We start from the raw sequence: 21,772 nt of genomic DNA on the forward strand, positions 1-21,772 counted from the left end.
TACACCTGCACCCCCAGAATGTCTTTTTCCTTGAGGCCTTTCTCTGATCCTCTTACTGAGCCTACCAACTGGGGGTAGACTAGGTGGGGAGAAGGCCCAGCCCAGCTGCTGAATCAATCAGCCCAAAGTGGTCATCTAGAAAAGCCTAGAATCAGTTTGGAAGGAACCGTTGGAGGAATTCAGATGATGTGATAAGGAAATTGGAGCCAGCCTATGTTTGTATCTCTCGATGAAAGGACTCAAGCCAAGGAAGGGAAGCTTCCGGAGGACTTTGGGAGTCAGGCCCCTGTGCTGGATCAGAAGGTGGGGAGCAGGAATGAGAGTCCCCGTTCTCCCAAGCCCGCCAGAGGATGGCGTCGTGAAGGACTCCCAAAGGAGGATTGGGACTGCTATGGACAGCAGCATCTGCATGGGAGTAGGCCTTGGGCGAAGTAGCTCTGGAGGAGGGGCCGTCTTTCCATCCTCCATCCCCGAACAGAAGCATTTCCCTTTCTTTAATCTTCCTCCTGCTGCCATTTTGGACCTAGCGTTTCTGACATTCTTAAAGGACTGGCTATTCTTCTGCTTGGGAGCTCCCCACACAGTCTTAAAGAGACCCCAGAGCTTTGGCAGAGCTTTCTCAGGCTAGTTGCAGACCATAGAGCTCCTTTTTCCTCTTCCACTATTCTCTGAACACAGCTAACAGCCCCCCCGGCCGTGGAAAAAAGAGACACAGAGCCCAGGGATCTCAGAGCAGGGTGGTTCTCTGAGGCATCTGTCCAGCTCTGACCAAAAATGCCCTCTACAAAGTCCCCAAGAGGTCCCCTGTGGCATCCCCATCTGATTTTGGCTGGACCCCTTCCAGGGAGGGAGAAGCCCCTTCTCCTCCCCACCAGGCACCTTGGGGCAGCTCCGATCGAGATTTACTGACATGGAGATGAAATCTGCCTCTCAACTTCATTCTTTACTAGGTTTTTTTTTTCCTGAACTGCCGGACTAGATGAACTGGTGTGTGGTCTGGGAAGAGGAGCCCTGGAAAGCGGGCTGGCAGTCAGTCTACAAACATTAACTGAGTGCTTGTTAAGCACTGAATGCCAGATGGCTAGAATGACAAAGAAAGCTGCCTTCCACCCACCAAATCAGTGCCCGCAGCCTCACTCTTCACCCCGCCCCCCCCAAACAAACGCCAACCTCCACAACCCAAGCACGAGGGTTTCTGTTCTCAAAGAGAATACACTCTGATGGAGGAGATGACTGGTAAATGTCCAGGCCCTGTTCTTTAACTCAAACCTGCTTGTGGGAGTTGGACAAACTGCAAACTACAGCTCCGTGCTGGCAAACTGGCCACATCTGGGCAGGGCGGGAGCCTGGGCTGGGAGCAGGCAGGCTGAGCTATGCGATCGGAGTTTCCCAGGTGGGGAGGGCAGCGGCAGCCCGGGGAGGGGGGTTCCAAAGCCTGGGGATCGCCCCAGTGTTAAAGCCCAGGAGCATCAGGGGTGACGGTGAGCACACGCCTCCTCATCAGTGAGGTTTATCTGCATTGAGTCCTAGAGACGGCTGAGCTGGGACCTCCCCGAGGTCAGGGTTCTGACCATCTATGCGCAGGAGGTGCTGAATCCTAGCTTCCGGGGTGAAGCTGGAGGAGTCAGTGTCCTGCTCACACACAGGGACCCTCCTTCTGTGCTTCCTTTCGCTTGGGACTGGCCCCCGAGAGTTCTTGGTCCTGAGCTCTGGAGGGTCTTTGCCCTGTTGGCCCTTTCTGTTCTCTGGCACTTCATGTCTGGGGTCTTCTCCCCCTGTTCTGTTCCTGGCTCCTCAGTCCAAGCTCAACTCTCCTCCAGAGGTAGAATTCTCTATTCCACAGTTCCCAGGATCCCATCTTCCTGCTTGCAAAGGGAAGGCGAATAAGGCTGTCCTGCCTTGGGTTCCCCCAGTTCCCCAAAAAGATCTGGCCATTCACCAGATGGGCTCCTTAAAAGTAAACAAAGACATCCATGCTGAGCCTTCAAACTCCTGCATTCATTCGGGCTTCCTGTATCATCAGGAGCTTTACCCCTAAGCCCAGTAGAGTGGAAGCTCCAGGAGGGCAGGGCCTGGCTTCCTTGGGTATTTGTTCTCCCTGGCGGCACATAGTAAGTTCTTCCTAAATGCTTGTTGATTGACTGAAGCAGTTAAAATATTCTGTTCTCTGTAGGGATGCTTAGGAATATGGTATTTTGAAGGCTTGAGCCTCCAGTGGTTTCCTCACATCTCATTCTATCCCCAGTGACTTTTCAAGCTTTCCCTTCTTCCTCTTGAGGTACTCCAGCCTGGCACGTCCTGCCTCTCATTGACACTCAGCATGCTTTGCTTCCTTCGAGGCTTGGGTCAGCTGCCATCATTGGGAAGACTTGCCCAGTTCTCCAATTGTGTGTGTTCCTCTCCCATCTCTGAACCTCAGTTTTCTTTCTTTGGAGCCACTGGGGGCAAAATAAATCTACGTGGCCAATGAGTCCTTTCCATGAAACTGCAGGGGCATGGAAAGAGTGGCCAAAGAGACCGTCTGGATCCTCTAGCTTAGCCCTTCAGTTTTATGGATGAAGAACAGGTGGGTATGGTGGCCCACTCCTAAAATCCTTGCTGCCGGGGAAGGCTGAAGCTACTAGGAGTTCTGAGGTGCACTGGAATTAAAGCCAACCAGTCCCATTCTGATCCAGTATGGTGGCCCCCAGACTGCCTAAGGTTAGGAAGAAGAGCCAGTCAAAACTCCCATGCCAAGCTCTAGTGGCCATGACCCTTCTGGCCTGGGCAGGAGAGGAAGGAAGGCTTGGCCTCAAAACAAACCAAACATTTTACATCTGAGAGAGGCAGGTGAGTTAAGTGTCTGATGCAGGTAGTAGGAACAGCAGTAGAGGTGACATTCAAACTCAAGCCGCTGACTCTGAAACCAGGGCCCTTTCCAAGCCAGTAAGTCAAGTCTACATAAATGTATCAAGTGCCCACTGTGGGCCTGGTTCTGGGCTAAGCATTGGGCATACAAAGAAAGACAAAAACTGCCCCTGCTCCCAAGGGCTCCCAAGAATCTTCAGCAGAGAGAAAAGTGTTCCCATTGCTTCTGTTACTGAATGGGCATTTAAGTAAAGACATCATTATGGTAGGGGTGAGGGGGCCATCCCTAGACGGTGCCTCTTAGACTCCATCAGCACAACTGCTCTACTCCCCAGCCTTGCACTTAAAAATGGTGGCTAGAAAATGGGGGAGAGCTAAGAAAATACTCTGTGAGAATTACCATTGTTCAGTTTGTCCTCACTTCTCGCTCTCAAAATGGCAGAGAAATTTCTCGGCTAAGGTTTCCTTTGTGAAGATAGAAATGTCACAAGTTCTTGTTGACTTTTCAGTCATGGACAGCGCATTGGGACTGGAGTCCAGGTCTGTTGCTCCCTGTGTAGCGGAAAAGTAATTTCACTTCTCGAGGACTCAGTTTCCTCTTCTGTAAAATTAGTAGGTTGGGTTATATTCTCATGAAAGTCCCTTCCAGGTCTGAACTCTGTGACCTCATGGAGTAGTCTCCCTCCTCCTTCAGGTTCCTTCTCTCCTTCCTTCGTCCCTTCTTTCTTTCCTTCCTTCATTCCTTCCTTCTCTTCCTTTCCACCCTTCCTTTCCTCCCTCCTATCTTTTGTTTTAAGTCTTTTCTCTCCCTCCCTCCTTCTGAGAATGCACTGTATGTATCTTGTTTGTAAATAGTTGTTTTCAGGTTTTTTTTCTCCCATAAGAATATAAGCACTTTGAAGACAAGGACCACATTTTTGCCTTTCTTTGTATCCTCAGTGCTTAGCATAGTGCCTGGCACATAATAGGTACTTAAATAAGAAAAATTCATTTTAAAAGCTTAATTTACACCAATTAGAGGATGCCATCTTATATTATCTTGACTGCAAATAAGTCAGGCTCTTATTTTGAGAAGTTTTACATTTTAAGTGAAGATAACACTTCAGGCAGATGCTTTATTCTCTAGGACTATCCCTGACAGGCTCATTCCTCACTGTCAAACATCTCTCTGCTCATTATATCAGATAAAAAAGTCTCATCAAAGTTCTTGTAGGCCAATGAATTCAGCCAAAGTCATCAGTCCATGTGATGTCCATATGGGGAATCACGTCACCTCACTCTAGCACAGCCCTCCCCACCTGCCTTTTGCACCGTTTTGGAGAGGGTTGCATATTTTAATATTTTAAAGCAGTGTGGGTTTCATTTAAAGTAGGCTCAGTCCCCAGAGCTATCTGAAAAGTAGCCTTAAAAAATCAAAGAAGCATGCTCATGGCTGGAACCACCATGGCAGCAAGCAAGAAGGGCAAACTTTCAACTGCGCAATTTAGATGGGAGCTTTCCAGGACACTGCTGAAATATGACTGAAAGGATGCTTGCCAAGGGAATCTGGGTTACCATGAACCAGCTTTCAAAGGGCAGGTTCTCCTAAGAACAAGCTCTGCGGTGACCCATCGGGCGCTTTACAAAGCACTTTCCTTTCAACATCCCTAGGGAAGCAGGTGGGGTAGAAACAGTCACCCCTACCCTGTAGCTGGTGAGGTACAGGGATAAGTCTTTGGTCACACAGCTGACAGGTTCAGGAGCCAGGATTAAGGTCTCCTGACCCAAAGGCTGAAGCCCTCCCCATCACCCTACGCCGCTTGCTTTCGTTCTGGGTGGGGTCAGCCCATGATCAGGTGATGATCGCATACCTCTTCAGCAGGGTGCTAGGTGAAATGGTCGCTAGAAAACAGGGGCCAAAGAAGACGGTAAGAGATGGAAAAAGTCAGCGGTGCAGGGGCTGTAGAAGGCAGAAACCCTGGGAAACCACTGGTGGAGAGGACGACTGCTTTGGGATCGATAATTTGTATCTGGCTTGATGATCCCATTCTGGGACCCCTGCCCCTTAGGAGATCAGAGACAGGAAGGAAGGCCAAAGTATTTATAGCAGCAAAAGCAAAACTGGGGGAAATGGGTACGCCTGGATCGGATGATAGCTGCAGCAACTGCAACGGGTCGTGGAGGATTAGGCACTAGAAGAAATGAGAAGAGGACTTCAGACACAGCTTGGGCAAACTCTTTTTTACAGATGAGAAAACTGAGGCCCAGAGAGAAGTGACTTATCCAGGGTCACCTGGAGAGTAAATGATAGAGGCAGGTCTTGAGTCCAAGTCCTCTGACACCCTTGGCCCTGCGTGGCGCTGTCCGTGGTGGTATCAATGGCCCCGCTGCCCTGCCACCACATTCCAGAGGCTCAGAGATCGAGGACCAGGGATTGCAGAGGTTGTCCGGTCTGTCGCTGATGTTTGTGAGTGCCTGGACCAGCCACGCTGCCGTCCCGCTCCCCACGAGCCAACACTCAGAAGTAACAAGACGCTGAGCCCGGCACGGCCGCAGCCTCTGCTTTCGGACCTGTTCTTGGGATCCTGCTGCCCGTTGGCTGCTTGTCGCCTTCGTGTCGTGGGCTTTTGCCTCACTTTCGGGCTGCTCTAGAAACCTCTTCTTTTCCTCCTTTAAGTCAGTAATTTGTGCCTCTGATCAACGTTGAAACTATTTCATTAATTTTTTTTTTTTTTTTGGCCAGGCAATGGGGTTAAGTGCCTTGCCCAAGGTCACACGGCTAGTAGGTGTTAGGTGTCTGAGGTCATATTTGAACTCAGGTCCTCCTGACTCCAGGGCCGGTGCTCTATCCACGGCGCCACCTAGTTGTCCCTGTTTAAACTCTTGATGCTGCTGGGTCACGCTGCTCTGGGCACCTTACCCATCCTTCCCTGAGTTTTTCTCTGACCTCCTCATTTCACACACGTGTGGCCGAGGTTCATCAGGGGCTTCCCTGGGGCCGACATTCAAAACCCCACGTTCCCAGGCACTGAAGGAGCCAATGTTCCTTCCATTGCCTCGTGCTGCCCATGTATGTATACATAAAGGAAAGAGACTGCAGAGAGCACCTACGACCCCACCTATGCAAAGAAAAGACGTCCTAGAAGCCCACAGAGTTCAACTCAATCCAGCGAGGCTCCTTTGCAGAGGAGAGGCGGTGGGGCCAGGGATTTGGAATGAGGCATATGTTGTGAAATACGGTCGATGTGTCTGTTGTTTTGCTTAATTACCCTTAGTTTTAAGTAAGGGTTTGACCAGGCCTGGAATTGGCAAGTGACCACAATGTGAAGAAAAATGTAAAAAAAAAAAATGGGAAGGAAAAACCAATAAAAATCAAACTCCAAGGCATTAGTTAAGGAATTCTGGAGGGGCTCCTGACCTCAAGTAACTTGAAAACTTGTTGGGACGTGAGACTACTGCACAGGACACGGATGGGACAATCCAAGACCATGTGCTGAGGAGATGAGATCACAAGTTAACACTGGTCTGAACAGGCCAATGTAATCTATCATCATCATTATTATTAAATAGAGTCATAGGGTGACATGGCGCTGGCCTTGGAGTCCCCAGATAGCTCTGGGGACTAAGCCTCCCGGCCATGGACCGATCAACAAGGGTTGTTACGTTTGTGTTGGGGACTGTGCTAGCAATGAAGACTTGGGTTCAAGTCCTACCACAGACACCTGTGTGTTATGTAACCCAATCACTTACCCTCTTAGTGATATTGGTGACTGTCTTAGATGGCAGATGCAGAGAAGGAGCCGATCTACATCAGTGGGGAGATCTTCCTCACCTGGGATGTCAGTAAAGTGCGTGTTGTCAAACATTCCCATGGGCCGTTGTGAACCTTACCTGTGCTTGTCTTCTGGAGAGCTAGGACCTCAGCCTCCCCTCCCCCACGCGTGCAGATGAGAAAACCAAGGCCAAGAGCCATGAGTTGGCTTGCCCAGGGTCCCAGGGGTAGGAGGCAAAGTGAAGCTGTGAACCCAGGTCCTCCAGCACTGAACCAGCACGGTCTCATCTCTCTTTGCAGGAGAGATATTAAGCTACGAGTCAAACTGTGGTCAAGGGGGCCCAACCTCTTCCTAGCTGAAAGGTCCAGTTCAGGAGAAGGCAGCAGCCATTTCCATTATAACCAAGTCATAGTTGGGGGGGAGGGGACAGGTACGTGCCAGGCATCGCCCTAAGCACTTTACAAGTACTTTCTCACTTGATCCTCACAACAACCTTTTGAGGTAGGTGCTATTACTGTCCCCATTTTACAGTTGAAGAAACTGAGGCAAATGGGGTTGTAGTGACTTTCCCAGGGCCACATGGGTAGTAAGTGTCTGAGGCTGCTTTTGAACTCTGGTCTTCCTGGCTCCAGGCCTCTGGCTGCCTGGTGTTTCCCGTTTTTAGGGGAATAGCAGTGCAAGGGTGCTATCTCAGATGCTCTGGGTAATTTGGCCTTGACATACCCATATGGTGTTTTACCTTCACACCCATTAGTGGCTTGTCCTCGGTCAGCCATACTGTATGCACGAGGTAGCACTGGAATCCAGGCCCTGCTCACCCCATCCATTAGGCTCCATGGCAGAGAAACCATTGGCCTCAGTCAGATTTGTCCCATGAGCTCATGAGCTGCTGATAATACACACCCCATCTTCATGAGGAGAACTCAAGGACATAGGTTTTATTTATGAGAATTTTCTGGTGGAATTAAGAACCTTGAGTTTCCCAGACGTAATTACCAATTGCTGCCTGTCAAGACCTCATGCTGGAAATTTGACAGAAAAAACACAGAGGTCATTCTGTCGCAATGGGCCTCTGCATGGAGAATCCTAAAACTGAACGAAGGATTTCCACTTATTTAAAGAACCAAGGTTTACGCCCTCCCTGTGCTCTGATAGTTAGAGTATTAAAACAATGAAGAAACCAATAGGTGAACATCCAGAGGGTTCATTTTGAAAGGTGAGAACAATAGGTTCCATCTAAGATTGAAATCAATAGTAAATTCCATCGTAGAAGAGAATGTGGAGAATGAGGTGAGAAAGAGCTGGAGTGCAAGGGCTCCATCACCAGGATGATGGAGCCCTCACAAAGTGCTACTATCCTGGGCTGTGACCAGAATGAGGGCGGTCACAGTCCCTTTGTGCCATGCCCTGATCAGAGCAGAGCTGGACTGCTGCACTCAGTTTGGGGAGGGCAGGGATGGGTCACCTGGATCTGTTGTAGAGGAGAGCGACCAGGATGTCTAAATGACTCAGACCTCATCGTTTAAGCATTGCTCCAAGGAATTGAGGTTGCTAACCTGGAGAAGAAAGAGCAGAGGATTAGGGATGAAAGGGCGACAGTTGTTCGGAGCATCCTGGCTGTCTGTCTGACCGAGTGCTTAGCTCCTGTTCAAGTGTGGGTCCTTCCAACTCTGAGATCTTGTGGGCACATGATCTGGTATTTCAAGGGCTGTTGTATGGGAGATGAGCTAAACTTTTACTGCTTTTTCCCAGAGGGAAAAGGGACAGACTTCCACTGGACACAAGGAAGAACTTTTCAACCACTAGAGATGTTTAAAAGTGAAAGTGGCTGCTTTCCAAGGAAGTGAGTTCCTCATCACTGGAGGTCCTGAAGTAGGACAAGGATGACCATGTTAGGGGAAGTCATAATGGAGAAGGTTAAACTATATGACCACTGAAGTTCCTTCAGACTCCCATAGTTTGTAATCCCTACTTGTGTAGCGTAAATAGGCTAGTCACTAGGGGAAAAATAGTCATTTTTGCCTTCTATCAAAGGGGCAGAAATTGTATGCACTTGAGTCACATCCTCATGAAAATACTAAAAAGGAAAAATTCTTTTAGGTGCCACATCCTCTCCATTCTCCGTAATTGTTGCCAGAGCCAACTTCCACAAATATGAATGACATTTCCCAGAAGGCTGAGGTAAGTCTCAGGTTTAAAAAGGGTGAAGGTGCATGACTGACTCTCATTGGCACACCATAATCCTGGTGTACTTCCTCAAGCTTCTGCTCCTTGTATTGCATTAGTAACCACAGTGTCCACACTCAAGGTGGCTGGGATATGACCTTTGGTCCTCCGAGTCACCAGAGGACACAATGGAATAGGTCTCACCAACCTGGACCCAACAATGAACTGGGACGGAGAGGGGCTAAGAGTAGAGAGACTCTTAATGAGAAGCTTGGCCATACAGGGATGAACTCTGGCCGCTTTTGAGTGGGGTTTATCATAGTCTGATCCTAGAATCGGTGCCTTGGTTGATGACAATTTAGCTTTATTTGCTGCCATCAGCATAGGTGGGATGGCCAGAACTTCTGAAGATGCTATTGGAGTAAAAATGGCTCAATAAACTTCAGGATTGGTGTACTTCAGTTAGTTGCGTGTGTTTCTAACTAAATGCAGACTAGTGCTAAGGATGACACAAGTCATATAAATTCTGCAGTATAATTTCAGCTGGGGTACAGGGTGACCTGAGTTTTCTGTATAAAAAGACTAAGGTTTTGCTCCATGATTGGACCGTTCATTCCCACATGGTAGCTGTCCCTATTGGCAGCCACAGCAGTACTTTCCCCAGGCCACTGGCTACTGACCACGGCAATAAGGAAGCTGGGGTGGGAAGGGATGCAGCCACTGGCATATTAAATGAATGAAATGAATCTAAGTTAGGAGAATTTTAAAAACAACAAATTAAATGTTCAATGCATTTTCCATGTCCATATGCAAGCCTTGAAATACAAGTGGATAAATAGAATTCAAACTAGGGGATCACTTCTTGTGTGGGAGAGAGTTGGGTGGGGGTGAAACACCCAGGGCAGAGGTTCTCAGTCTCTTTTGTGTCATTGACCCTCTGGCAATCTGGGACAGCCTACAGACTCCTCAGGATAATGTTTCTAAAGGCAATCAAAAAGACATAGGATTGCAAAGGAAACCAGTTTTGCGGAAATATAGTTATCCAACTATTAGAAAACCAGAACTAATTTGTGGACTCCCTGAAATCTTTCCATGAACAGACAAGGGATGGATGGATCCCAGGTTAAAAACCCCTGTCCTAGGGGGTCATAAATAAGTAATACTTCTCAAGTGCTAAGAAACGCAGTGTCAAATATTTCACGCCCCATGCCTTTAGTGCTGCACCGGGAGATGAAATGTAGCCAGTCCTTAACTAAAGTGAAGGAGGCCTCTGCTTTCTGGTTCTTTATGGGCTTTGCCTGCATTGATTCCACCTGTCAAGGACTCTCACAAAGCTTTGTATCTGATTTTATTCTCATGAGAATTTAGCTTTAGTTATTTGTGTTTCCATTTTCTTTTTCCACCTGATCTTTAGAAGGCACAAAGTGAATTACTACCAGTGGAAACTGAGCTCCCAGACTCATACATATTTTCTGTTTTAATACGTTTTTCTTTATAATCAGTCTAATCTAATCTGTTCTTAATTTTTTCCATCTTTTAAAAAAACTTTCTTTTCTTTCTCTTCATCTAACAAAGATTCTGCTTTCCTCATCTAAACCTGTTCCCAAAACCTATGTGCCCAAACTTGGCAAGGGCGATGTCAAGGATAAATTTGAAGCCATGCAGAAAGCAAGGGAAGAAAGGACTGAGAGGCGATCTAGAGACGAGAAGCAAAGAAGAAAAGAACAATTTCTTAGAGAGAGAGAGTGGAGCAGGAGAAAGCAGGAGGTTGTTGCATCTGCTGCCTGTTTGAACATCTAATTTGATGCTAAAGATTGTTCATGTTTTAAAGCATTGTTTCTTGTGGACTGAAATGCGTATGATGCAGTGTGCTTAATGTATACACTAGTTTTTGCTTCATATGTGTAGTAAAAGAATTTTGTTCAATGGTGTATCTGTGCTTGGAGATGCTCCTTCCAATGTAATTTCTTTACCTGTCTAGATGAAAGAAATGCTTGCTTCTGATGAGGAAGAGGAGACATCTAAGGTAGAAAAGGCTTTTGTACCAAAGCTAACAGGTAAGGAGTTGAAAGAATCAGTTGGGAATGGAATTGTAAAGTAAGGAGGCAAAGAGCTTTAAAAAAAAAATTCTTCTCTCTTCATAGGAACTGTTAAGGGCAAATTTGCAGAAATGGAAAAACAAAGACAAGAGGAGCAAAGGAAAAGAACCGAGGAGGAAAGAAAGCGCAGAATTGAACAAGACCTGTTAGAAAAGAGGAAAATTCAACGAGAATTAGCAAAGCGAGCTGAGCAGGTCGGTGGGCTCCAGATCCCGGGGGTTGGGGGTGGGCAGCAGGATAGGGCAAGGGATGAGTGGGGTGAGGAGTTGCTACAAGGTGACAGAAAGCTAACTTGGGTGTGGAGCTGAATGTCCATGCCGGCTATGTTGGGGGCATACCTGGGCAGCCATAAGATGCTGGTGTTCACAATGGCATCATCACCCTGGGCAGCAGCCACACTCCAATGGGACCTGGCAGGATGCTTCAGATCATTTGACACCTGGACGGAGGGCAGAGGGGGGCAGTGTGGACCCCGTATGCTTTCTCAAAGCCTAGTGTGGGCATGGCACCAAAAGGCAGCTGCTGGCTTGGCTGTGGGGTCCGTGAGCTGCTCCTTTTCCTGGGAGTCATGCTCCCATGTTCCCATGCTCCCTCCATGTTCCCTGGATGTCTTCAAGGATGGGAGGCAGTGCTTAACACAGTGATGATGCCGGAGAATAACTGGTGATCGAACTCACAAGTGCCAGCCATAATTACACCATATTTGAGTGATCAAATGAATGTCCAACCGTGATTCCAGAGGACAGAAAATGCGGCCTGCACTTCACCTTCTAAGAGAGAGCTGAGAAGCTCTGGGCAAAGCGAAACACAAGAGTGTGTGAATTTGTTCTGCTTGACCACTCATTTGTTACAGGGGAAGGGTTGGTTTTTTTTTTTTTAGGCAATTGGGGTTAAATGACTTGCCCAGGCCACAGCTAGTAAGTGTCCAGTGTTTGGTCCGAGGCCAGATTTGAACTCAGGTTCTCCTGACTTCAGGGTCGGTGGTCTATCCACTGCACCACCTAGCTGCCCCTGGGAAGGTTTTTTTTTTTAAAGGGGAGGAGCAGAGTCTCCTCCCTGCCAAAAAAAGAAAAGAGGGTCATCGAGGCTCTCAAAAACTCAGAGAAGAAAGCTGAGAGGGAGCCACAAACAAACAGCATAGCTTTGACATTCACGTGTTGAATTTGCTCTGGTCTTTCAAAAACAAGCTCTACATCCTAGGGATTTATGGTTTCATATACAAGCCTCTTTTTTCTGTTTCTTCTCATATGTGGAAATATTTATGTTTCAATTTATATCATAACCCAACCCCTTCTCTCCCTGACAAGATACTACATAGAAAAGCATTCTCGTTAGGCTATTCTTAGCTTCTGTGGCAAAGATTTTCCCTGTTTCATTGGGCATGGGAAGGCAGAGGGCTAGGGTTAGGGTCACCATCCAGGACATTTTCTGTAGGGCCCAGTATCGTGTGTAGAGCTTAATAGATGCCTGTTGCATTGGTCATTCCTGGATAAGACATGACAGCCTGTCGGGCTCTGGCTATCCCCTCTGGGCAGCCAGATTTTGCCCTGAGCAAGGGAGCCTGGTGGCACTGGCAGTAGAGCCAGGGATCTGGCCAGCTGGCTTCAAGACCTCGCCTTTTCCAAAGGATGCGACAGGTTGAAGTGAGCATCCCCCATTGCTGCATGTTACTGAGATGAGAGCTACTCATCAGTTCACACAAAATTTCAGTACAAAAAAGACACTGCTTTCATTTCTAGTCTCAAGACTAGACCTCTTCTGCTTTGACAGTCTCTCTGATTAGGAAAATAACAATGGCAGAAGAAACCTACCCAGCTTCAGTGGGCCAAATCAAATTTACCTGCCTTTGTCTTGGAAACCGCCACTGTCCTTTCAAGGGAGGTGTCTGGCAGAGACCGGGAAATGGGGCCAGCTTCCTTCATCTGGCCAGTTTTGCAGCTCCTCGGTGGGAGGGACCCTGGTCAACACCGTCCTCATCTGGTGATGAGGCTATGCTTCCACCTGACAGGTGTCTGAAGGTCTGCAGGCCTCTGGGAGGTGGGTGGTAGCAGAGGAGGAAGCAGGTGCAACAGACCAAGGGATTTTGAGGGGATGAGATGGGTGTTTTCCAGTATGTCAAGGGCTGCCTCGTGGTAGAAGTACTGGACCTGGCAGCCTTGGGGCTCTGCCTGGAGGTCTGTGAGCAAAGGCTGGAGGCCACTCACTGTTCATAAAGCGCTTTTCGGTACAGCTTGGACTAGAGGACCTGGAGGTCTCTTTGGGCTCACAGAGTCTGTGCTTCAGGCCCATGGCTGATATCTGACCTAAGGCTGGACACTGGATCTCCTGACTCCACCATGAGTCAGGGCTGTTTGTTTTCCAACTGCAGCTCAGGGGACCAGTAGGGCTCATGGATGGGCTTGGCAGAGCTGGCCAGCTTCAAGAAGCTCTTGGGATGGCTTGGGTAGGGGTGAACCATGGGTACACTGGACAAAAGCAGCTTCTTCTGTGTCTTGAGGCCTCCTGGCTTCGAAAAGAGATGCAGCAATGCCCTGTGGCCCAAAGACTTTCAGAAGCGTGTGTTCAGGTGGGGGGTGGGGAGAGGAAGGACAGTGCAGGGTCGAGTGGGACACTAGCATTGAGGGCTCATTGAAAGAACAAAACAAATTAGGATGTGAGATGATGGGGCTCAAGAATTCCTGAGCTAGGATGTGCTGCAGCCTCCCAGGCTGGAAAGCAGGACCATAGATTTAGGAGTGTACCCCCACCCCACTTTACAGTTAAGGAAACTGAGGCAAAGAACAGGTGAGTGTTTGCCCAGAGTCACATGACTAATAACGCATCTGTCCTTCCTGATTCCAAGTCACTGCCTGCTAGGGCACCTTAGAGCTTATTATGGTCAACCCTCTCATGCTGTAGATGAAGAAACAGAGGGGAAGTCATGTAGAGATGGAGGAGAACAAGCAGGATTTCAATTCAAGGTCTTTAAGTCCATGTATAGAAAGAACTCTTTCCATTGCATGCAGTGCCATGAAAAAAGTCTAAGAACATGTGGAAGGTAAAGCAAAAATAACCATGTTATATAAATTAAGTAAATATAAAACGTCAGTTTTAAGATTTAATTTGAAAATGATATTTCTATTCCATTTCAAACAATTCAGTATCATTTGTAAGATACAAAAGTAATTGCATGACATGCATTTGTGGAAGATACTTTTTGCATGAATGAAGAAACATTTATGAAGTACTTCTGTGTGTCAGGTAGTCTGCTAAGCACTGAGGCTACAAATACAAGTGATTTAGACAATTGCATTCTCATAGAAGGAGATACTGTAAATAAACTGTATGGTCCAGCCAAAGACCAACAAAATTGATTGAATGTTACCTGGCTAATCTGAAATTTAGCCTGAGGAATAAGGTTATATAGAGTGGGTTTGAAGAAGAGAACCAAAGGAAACTAAAGGGTGTGCAGAACTAGTTATGTGGAAGGGAGGTTCTCTCCCATGCCCAAGGCATCTTTTTACATTTCCCATCATTGGGTCCCTATCAAAGTAGCTGAACTACTACATGTGCCACATTGGTGGTGACGATGCTGCCTTGTTGGTAAAAACTCACTGACTGTTTGGGAAGGTCTCTACCTGTCCCTCATTAAAACATCCACTTCATTGTGTTGTAGAAGAGTTGGGGACAACTGGAAGAAGCTGCCAAAGAGCAAATTCAGGCTCCGTGTTATGAAAAATCTCCAGATGCTCCCAGTGGCCAAGATTGTGCAGGGTCATGAACGCTTGTGAATCAAGAGTCAGGAGGAGGAACTGGGCATGTGCTGTCAGGGTTTCAAAGACTCAGGAGGACACTCACTATAGTGAGGAAGAGAGGAGTGGACTCTTTCTTCTGCTTGGTCACAGGGCACACAAGGAACCAAAGGCCCAAGGGCTGATAGAATTTGGATGATGGGAGGAAACACTTCCTAAGAATTAATTATTGATGCGAGTGGAATGGGTTGTTTCTGGAGGAGGCACTTGTCCCTTCAACTGGAGGTCTGGAAGCACACTGCTCAGGGAGGCTGTAGAGGGGGCTCCTTGTTAAGGTATAGGCTGGACATGACCTTGGAGGTTCTACAATCTGTGATAAAGTCCCTAAGAGCTTACTAAATGACTTACTTGAATTCTTGCTAAGAGCTGAGTTAGTGGATACCTACCTCCTCTGCTGTCCAGGGGGCAAATTGTTTCCAAATTTTACTTTACAAAACAAAATACCAAACCCCTCCTCCTTCCAAACCCTCTGCCTTTCCCAGCTTCTCTGTCTCTTCATTGTCCTCCTGGAGTAGAGAGCAATGTTTTATTATTTACGCTACTTTTTGTCTTTTTCTTCATTTCAAATTGAATATTGGCGTTGAGCCTATCAGTAATTATGTCTTTTGTGGGTCATGCCCAAATCTAGCCCCTTCCTATGCCGAATTGTTCCTCCTGTTCCGATCAGGTAAATGTGGGAGGGGCCCCGAATCAGATGTTGTGTCCAGTAACCTTTTCCCCACTTTTCAAGGAATTGTGTGAAAGAGTATTCAGTGAGGGTAGTTCTGTCAATGCATTGGTTGTACATTTCTAGTGTTAAAACTCTTCAAAGACTGGTTTATCTTTTCTCGTGGAGAGTCAAGGGGAGCTGATATGGAAGGGTGTATGTGCGTCCATCTCAGTTTAAACTAACAAAATCGTTCATTGCTGCTTTCGAGTCCACTGGACAGTTAGGAGAATTAGACCCACTTCCATTTCCAGAACTTTATAAAGGTAGGCTTTGATAATATCTTAAAGTGTTGGTTCCTGTTAATGTTAATAACAGGAAAAATTACGTCGATGGAAAGTTTTTTTTTCTTAATTTCATGGCTAAATCTCATCATGTTAATATCCAATTGCAAAGTTTCAATTTGACTTGCTAGTTACAGTTGGAACAGCAGCTCATTGGCCTGTTAGATGAATATCAAAAACATTTCCAAAATTTTATATTTGAAAATTTACTGCAAGTATTTTATTTTATTTGATTATTTTTCAATTGTATGTTTGAAAGCCAAAGGCAAAGCACCAACAGAATGTAATGATATGAAATTCTCATTCAATAGATTGAGGACATAAACAATACGGGAACTGAATCAGCGTCAGAGGTAAACACATTTCTTTCAATGAAACATTCACCTAAAATTATCTGATTCATGAATTTTCTCTTTTTAATGAAAGAAAAATAGGTTAGAAGGGCACTTTTGTTGATGAAATACTTCACCAAGTAAGACCATAGTTTTACATTGTTGAATCTATAGCCAAAAATTATGTTGATGGAAAAGGTATTTTTTTTTCTTTCATGGCTACATCTAAAACAGCAGTTGGCATCAATTATAAATCCGCTGCCTAAGATCCTTGGTTTGAAGTATGCCTCCCAAGAGAAGTGTCTTGCAAATGAGCGGTGACCCACTACATTTTAGATGATTTCGAGTTGAATATTTTAAAGATATAGGCTTCCCTTTGATTCTTTACTCCCTTTATGTAGCATGCCCTCGAGAGAAGTAAAGGCACTCTGGTTCTCCCGCACTATTAAACAGCCCTGTGTGTTTGCATCTTACACAGTGGAAGTTCACTAACTACCCAGTATTGAAGAACCATTCCTTTCTACCCAATACGGAAACCCAACGTTCTAACAAATGATTTGATGGTGTTCCCTAGACTGTAGAGGCACAGGGCTGAGAAGCTTTATTTTAAGGGTATGTATCTGGGCTGCCTATCCCCCTGTATTAGATTTTTAAAAATCAGGGGCAAAACCAGATGGTATGGAAGGCACTAATTTAAGTGACTTGCAAGAAAACCATTTAAAATCTATTTTTAAGTAGCAAAAAGGCATATTTATAACATCGGATATTTGTTCATAGTAAATCATCGGGAAATATTTTGTGTCTTTTCATAGTAAAAACTGTTTATGAAGGGCTTTAGAATGTGGGCCTCACAAAGCTGATCATAACACATTAGGGTCACACTTGTTTAAGCCCTTCGAGTCACCGTCAGATTGTTTCCCAGCCCATTCACTCCGAGGACGTCTCTTCTGGGCCATCAGCACATGCATGTGCAGCTGTCATTTCTGATTGTTGGTCACCCGGTTAGCAACATCTCTATTCGTTTCCAAGTCTGATGAGCACCCGGGAGTGGATTTCAATAGGATAAACACACACACACAGACACACAGACACACACACACACACACACACACACAGCTTAGGAGCGTTGATGTAGTTGCTGCTAATGACTGGGGAGGGAAAAAAACCCTCTTTTTCTTCAAGTTACTGTTTGATAGAACCAGGATGTAACCGATCTGAGATAGTGGTAAGTCTCCGTGAAACTCAGATTTTGGGTAGCAAGAAGCATTCTAACAACCAACTTTTCGCACTAGGAAGGAGACGATTCGCTGCTTGTGACAGTGGTGCCTGTAAAATCTCACAAAACACCTGGAAAAATGCAAAAGGGTTTTGAGGACCTGGAAAGAGAACGTGAGGAACAGGAAAGGAACAGACATGAAGAGGAAAAGAGAATCCGGTACGAGGAACAAAGACGATCCCTCAAGGAAGCGAAATGCCTTTCGCTTGTTATGGTGAGTGTATCCTGTTCTAGAACCACCCGAGCGGCTCAAAAACCACCCAGTCTGGTCTCTAACGCGACCAATAGCGGCTCTTTGCCCATTTTCTTAGGATGAGGAAGCAGAGAGCCAAGGCACAAAGGAGTCTCTTTCTCCTGGAAAGCTGAAACTCACTTTTGAAGAAATGGAGAAAGAGAGACAAGAAAAGAGGAAGAGGCAAGCTGCGGAGGAGGCTCGACAGCGCCTGGAGGAGGAGAGACGGGCTTACGAAGAAGCCCGGCAGCAAATGGTAAAGAGGCGTCGCCGGGGAATCTCGAGGGGCTGGAATAACGATACTCCTTCCTGGAAATGTAAAAAATTGTCTCGCCCTGAAAAGGCCTGTTTTAGACATTTTTATGTGGAAAGACCTAATGACAGTGTTTTAAGTTTCATATTACAGTGTTCAGAATATAGCAACTAAAATATTTTGAAATCTCATTATCAGTATTATAATTTGACCTAAATGAAAATACTGTTCATCTTCTGAATTCCTTGTTCAAAAGGATCATGTTGCCCAAGAGATGTAAGATTTTTTTTTTTTGGTGAGGCAATTGGAGTTAAGTGACTTGCCCAGAGTCACACAGCTAGTGAGTGTCATGTGTCTGCGGTCACATTTGAACTCAGGTCCTCCTTGACTCCAGGGCCGGTGCTGTATCCGCTGCTGCCCCAGATGTAAGATATTTTTAAGTCCAGTATAGAATTGGGCCCTTTAAGACTGTGTCATAATATTATGGTATGGTTGATGGTCAGCCCTGGCCCCCTTCCTCCTACCCTCCCCCATGGAATACAGGTAGGGTAGTAACTTTTCCTTTCTTTTTTCCCCATTTTTTAAAAAACAAGGTAGTAGCTTTTCTCTACTTGCTCCTGAGTAGTTTCCTTATTTATGTGCGTCCCAGGTTCTGAGGCAATCCAGGGGGACATTCTGATATTTACTCACAAGTAACTAAAAATGAAACATTGCCCTCATTAATGAATCCATATGCTCGGGAGTCTCCACCATGGTTTATAAAAACAGGAGAAATGTCTTTTCCCCTAAGCCTTTGCTCCTCTACTAGTATCAAATCTCAGTTTCATAAGTGTAGACAAACTTTTGTGTTCCTGACTATATAACTTATTAATATTATAATAATGCAAAACCTATTGACACATTTCAACAATGTACCAGCTGTGAGAAAGGTCACAGCAGAATCACCACTAACTAGCAGCTGCACTGAAGACTCCTCCATGGACGTAGGAGCCTGATTTCTACTGGCACCATTTAGATCTCTCAGTTCTGTCAGTAAGTCAGTCAATAAGTACTTATTAAGTGCCTACTGTATGCCAGGCACTGTGCTAAGTTCTGGGATACAAAGAAAGAACCAAAAAAAAAATCTCTACTCTCTCTAGAAAGTCACAATCTAATGAGAGAGAGAACATGCAAACAACTAGGTATAAACAAGCTATATGCAGTAAGGCATAAGAAGACTGGAAAGGTTATATTCTTTGGAAACTGATATTCCTTGGTAAAAAACTGGATTTCAAAGTGAGAGATAATGAGGATTGGGGGATGGCACCAAGACTGTGAGCCTAGTGACTGGGGGATGAGGTTGCCCACCAGAGTAATAGGAAAGTTAGGAAGATACGGGGCTTAGTGTTGGACATGTTGAGTGTAAGATGTCTACTGGCTGTCTAGCTTAAGATGTCTGAAAGGCAGTTGGAGATGTGAGATTGGAGATCAGTAGAGAGGATAGGGTTGGAGAGGTAGATTTGAGAATCATCAGCTTAGAGATGATCATGGAATCCATGGGGGCTGAGGAAATCCCCCATCGAGACAACACCAAGGACTGGGTCCAGGACAGAGCTTAACAAACACCCACAACTAGTGGGTGTGGCCTGCATGAAGATCCCCCAAAGGAGACTGAGGAAGAGGGGTGAGATAGGGAGGAGAGGCAGGAAAGGCAGCAGAGATGGCCAGAAGGAGGAGGCCACTGGATTTGGCAGGTAGAAGATTTTTGGTAGCTGTGGGGAGAGCAGTTTCTGTTGAATGATAAAGCCAGAAACCAGAAGCCAGTGGCGAAGGTGAAGAAGAGAGCGAGAGGAGATGAAGTGGGGGAGTCTCTTCACGATGTCTCCTCAGAATCTTCACAGTTAATTAGCTTCCTTTCTCAGAAAGTTTTCTTGCTCCTTTCTCTGTCTCAGCCAGGAGGCTGACTCCCTTTCTCTCCAATGGTGGTTCCACTGCCACTTCCCATGGTATTTCTAGCCCTCTTAGAACGGTATCAGTGTCCCTCATTTTCTGTGGAAGGTGCTAGTGAAGTAGGGGGTGATAAAAAAGAGGAAAAATCAACCCTGACCTTTTCAATCATCAATTTAAAATATAAGTAGAGAGCTATGGGAAAGAGTGTCTGAACCCACCACTGATGGCCCAGCTTCTAAAGGAAATACTCTAACCTTCTGGACCCTTTGACTTTGTCCTTGGCAATGCTCTTTTCTCCTAAGTAGACAGTCTTTCGGAGGTCTTGCCATCAAACATTTGCCCCTTCTCAAGATGAACCTCTCAGCTGGTCCTTTGAGGACAGTCCCAGCAAGAGATCCTTGGGGCCATGCCAAAGGCCTGCTTCTGGGCTTCATCATGGTAGGGAGGCTCTGGCTTCTGGGAACTGCCCTGGAGTGAGCAGGAGGGAAAGAAGGAACCTTCAAAGAGACCTTTTTTATAACATGCATAAAATTTCTAATTTAGCAATTTTGTAAGTTCTGAGAAGCAGTAGAGACTGGCCTTGGCGTCAGCCTGGGTTAATTTCCTCCCCTGACACACCCTGGTTTTATAATCGCAGGTAAGGCTTTAACCTCTCAGTATCCCCAGGTGATTCTCTAAAAGCCAGTTGCAAAGTAGTGGTCAGTTGTCATCAATGGAGAGAGCTTCCACACTGGGAGTTCCCCACCTTCCTGAAATCAAGAGTCAGAAATCTGTGCCACCTCTAACCTTTCCCTTCACCTTCAGGATGTTCTCCTAAAGGATGTCTGAGGTCTGAGTTCCTTCACATTTGACCCCTATTTTTAAATACAGACCTTTGCCTTGGGCAGGCCAATGAAGAGGAGGGCAGCCGTGAAATGGAAAATTCTCTTCGAGAATCTCATCGCCCTGGGAAACTCAAGCTCAGCTTTGAAGACATAGAAAGGCAAAGAAGAGAAGAAGAGAAGAGGAAAGCTGAAGAAGAAGCCAGGAGGCGAATAGAAGAAGAAAAGAGAGCTTTTGCAGAAGCTAGGAAGAGCATGGTGAGCAGTGGGTGTCCCCAGAGAGGAGTGGGCTTGGAGCACATGCCTGAGATGTACAGTTACTGAGAGAGACAAGAGGCAGAGAGAGGTCCAGAAAGGAAAATTCCAAAGGGAGAAACCAGCCCCTTACAGATCTTGCCAAGGGTCAGAGGACCCTCTTAGCTCAGGCAAAGAGTTCAAACACTCCAGTTGTTATCTTCTTAGTTCAGGAGGAAGTTTTGGGGTGTGTGTGTGTGTGTGTGTGTGTGTGTGTGTGTGTGTGTGTGTGTGTGTATTTAAGGTGAACTGCAAACTTAACCATGCTAACCTTTCCATGTAAAAAAATGTGTTCAAGAGTGTCTGAACCTGAGCTGGTTTTAGAAACCAACTTACAAAGAGACCTGTGGATTGGAACACAATGGTCTACAAAATAGTGAACAACTATGAATCATGGGAAAAAATTAGCTCCAAGGGGCTGGCATCACTGACCCCTTTGATAAAACAAAAACCAAAGACTGTCTGCTCCTACTTCAAAGACTTATTAGAGTCCAGTTGATGCATCTTGGAGTTTATGTTGTCCTGATGACCTACACATTAATGGGACAAAATTGTAGAATTGGAAGGTATTGTGAGGGCTATCCACAGTCCAACTTTCCTGTGTCTCTGACTGTTCTCTTTTGAAGACGTCCAGAAGAGACACATTCTTTTGAAAAACCCAATTTTGAAAATCATTGACATAAAGAAAGCCCCTTATTTCTAACCCAACAATTCAAATTTATTTACTACTGCCCCCTCATTTGGACAGTACAGTGCTCAACACCCCCTCTCTTTGCAGTTGTCCTGAAAGCTCCCAGGAATGTGAATTCAGAAACAAAATGTTTCTCCTTCATCTTCTCTGTCTCTTTCTTGGGGTGTGGTGGAAGAGTCAGAAGTGACTTATTTGTAGATGGCAGAAATTGGGCTTGAAGTGGTTTGAATGGCCCCAAAGTTGGCTTTCCCACCACAACACCATGTGTGCCTCTCAGTGATCTTCCACAATATGGATTT

General features: G+C 46.1%; 1 protein-coding gene across 6 annotated transcripts in view; it reads left to right on the plus strand.

Moving 5' to 3' along the window:
• The window catches only part of NEXN (nexilin F-actin binding protein), a 53,941-nt gene that overhangs the window by 17,089 nt on the left and 15,080 nt on the right, over nt 1–21,772 (plus strand). For 3 of the 6 annotated variants that reach the window (XM_020968503.2, XM_020968502.2, XM_078156729.1), the window contains exons 2-9: nt 8,700–8,780; nt 10,341–10,532; nt 10,747–10,822; nt 10,910–11,058; nt 15,957–15,998; nt 17,270–17,467; nt 17,565–17,741; nt 20,555–20,746. In XM_020968503.2, coding sequence (XP_020824162.1) covers nt 8,754–8,780; nt 10,341–10,532; nt 10,747–10,822; nt 10,910–11,058; nt 15,957–15,998; nt 17,270–17,467; nt 17,565–17,741; nt 20,555–20,746 — 1,053 coding nt within the window. In that variant the 5' untranslated portion in view covers nt 8,700–8,753. The remainder of the gene's footprint in view (nt 1–8,699; nt 8,781–10,340; nt 10,533–10,746; nt 10,823–10,909; nt 11,059–15,956; nt 15,999–17,269; nt 17,468–17,564; nt 17,742–20,554; nt 20,747–21,772) is intronic. The other 3 variants (XM_020968508.2, XM_020968507.2, XM_020968506.2) reach the window with 2 other exon arrangements.

This window comes from Phascolarctos cinereus, unplaced genomic scaffold (assembly GCF_003287225.1).
Source record: "Phascolarctos cinereus isolate Bilbo 61053 unplaced genomic scaffold, phaCin_HiC Scaffold_5;HRSCAF=322, whole genome shotgun sequence".
NCBI lineage: Eukaryota > Metazoa > Chordata > Mammalia > Diprotodontia > Phascolarctidae > Phascolarctos > Phascolarctos cinereus.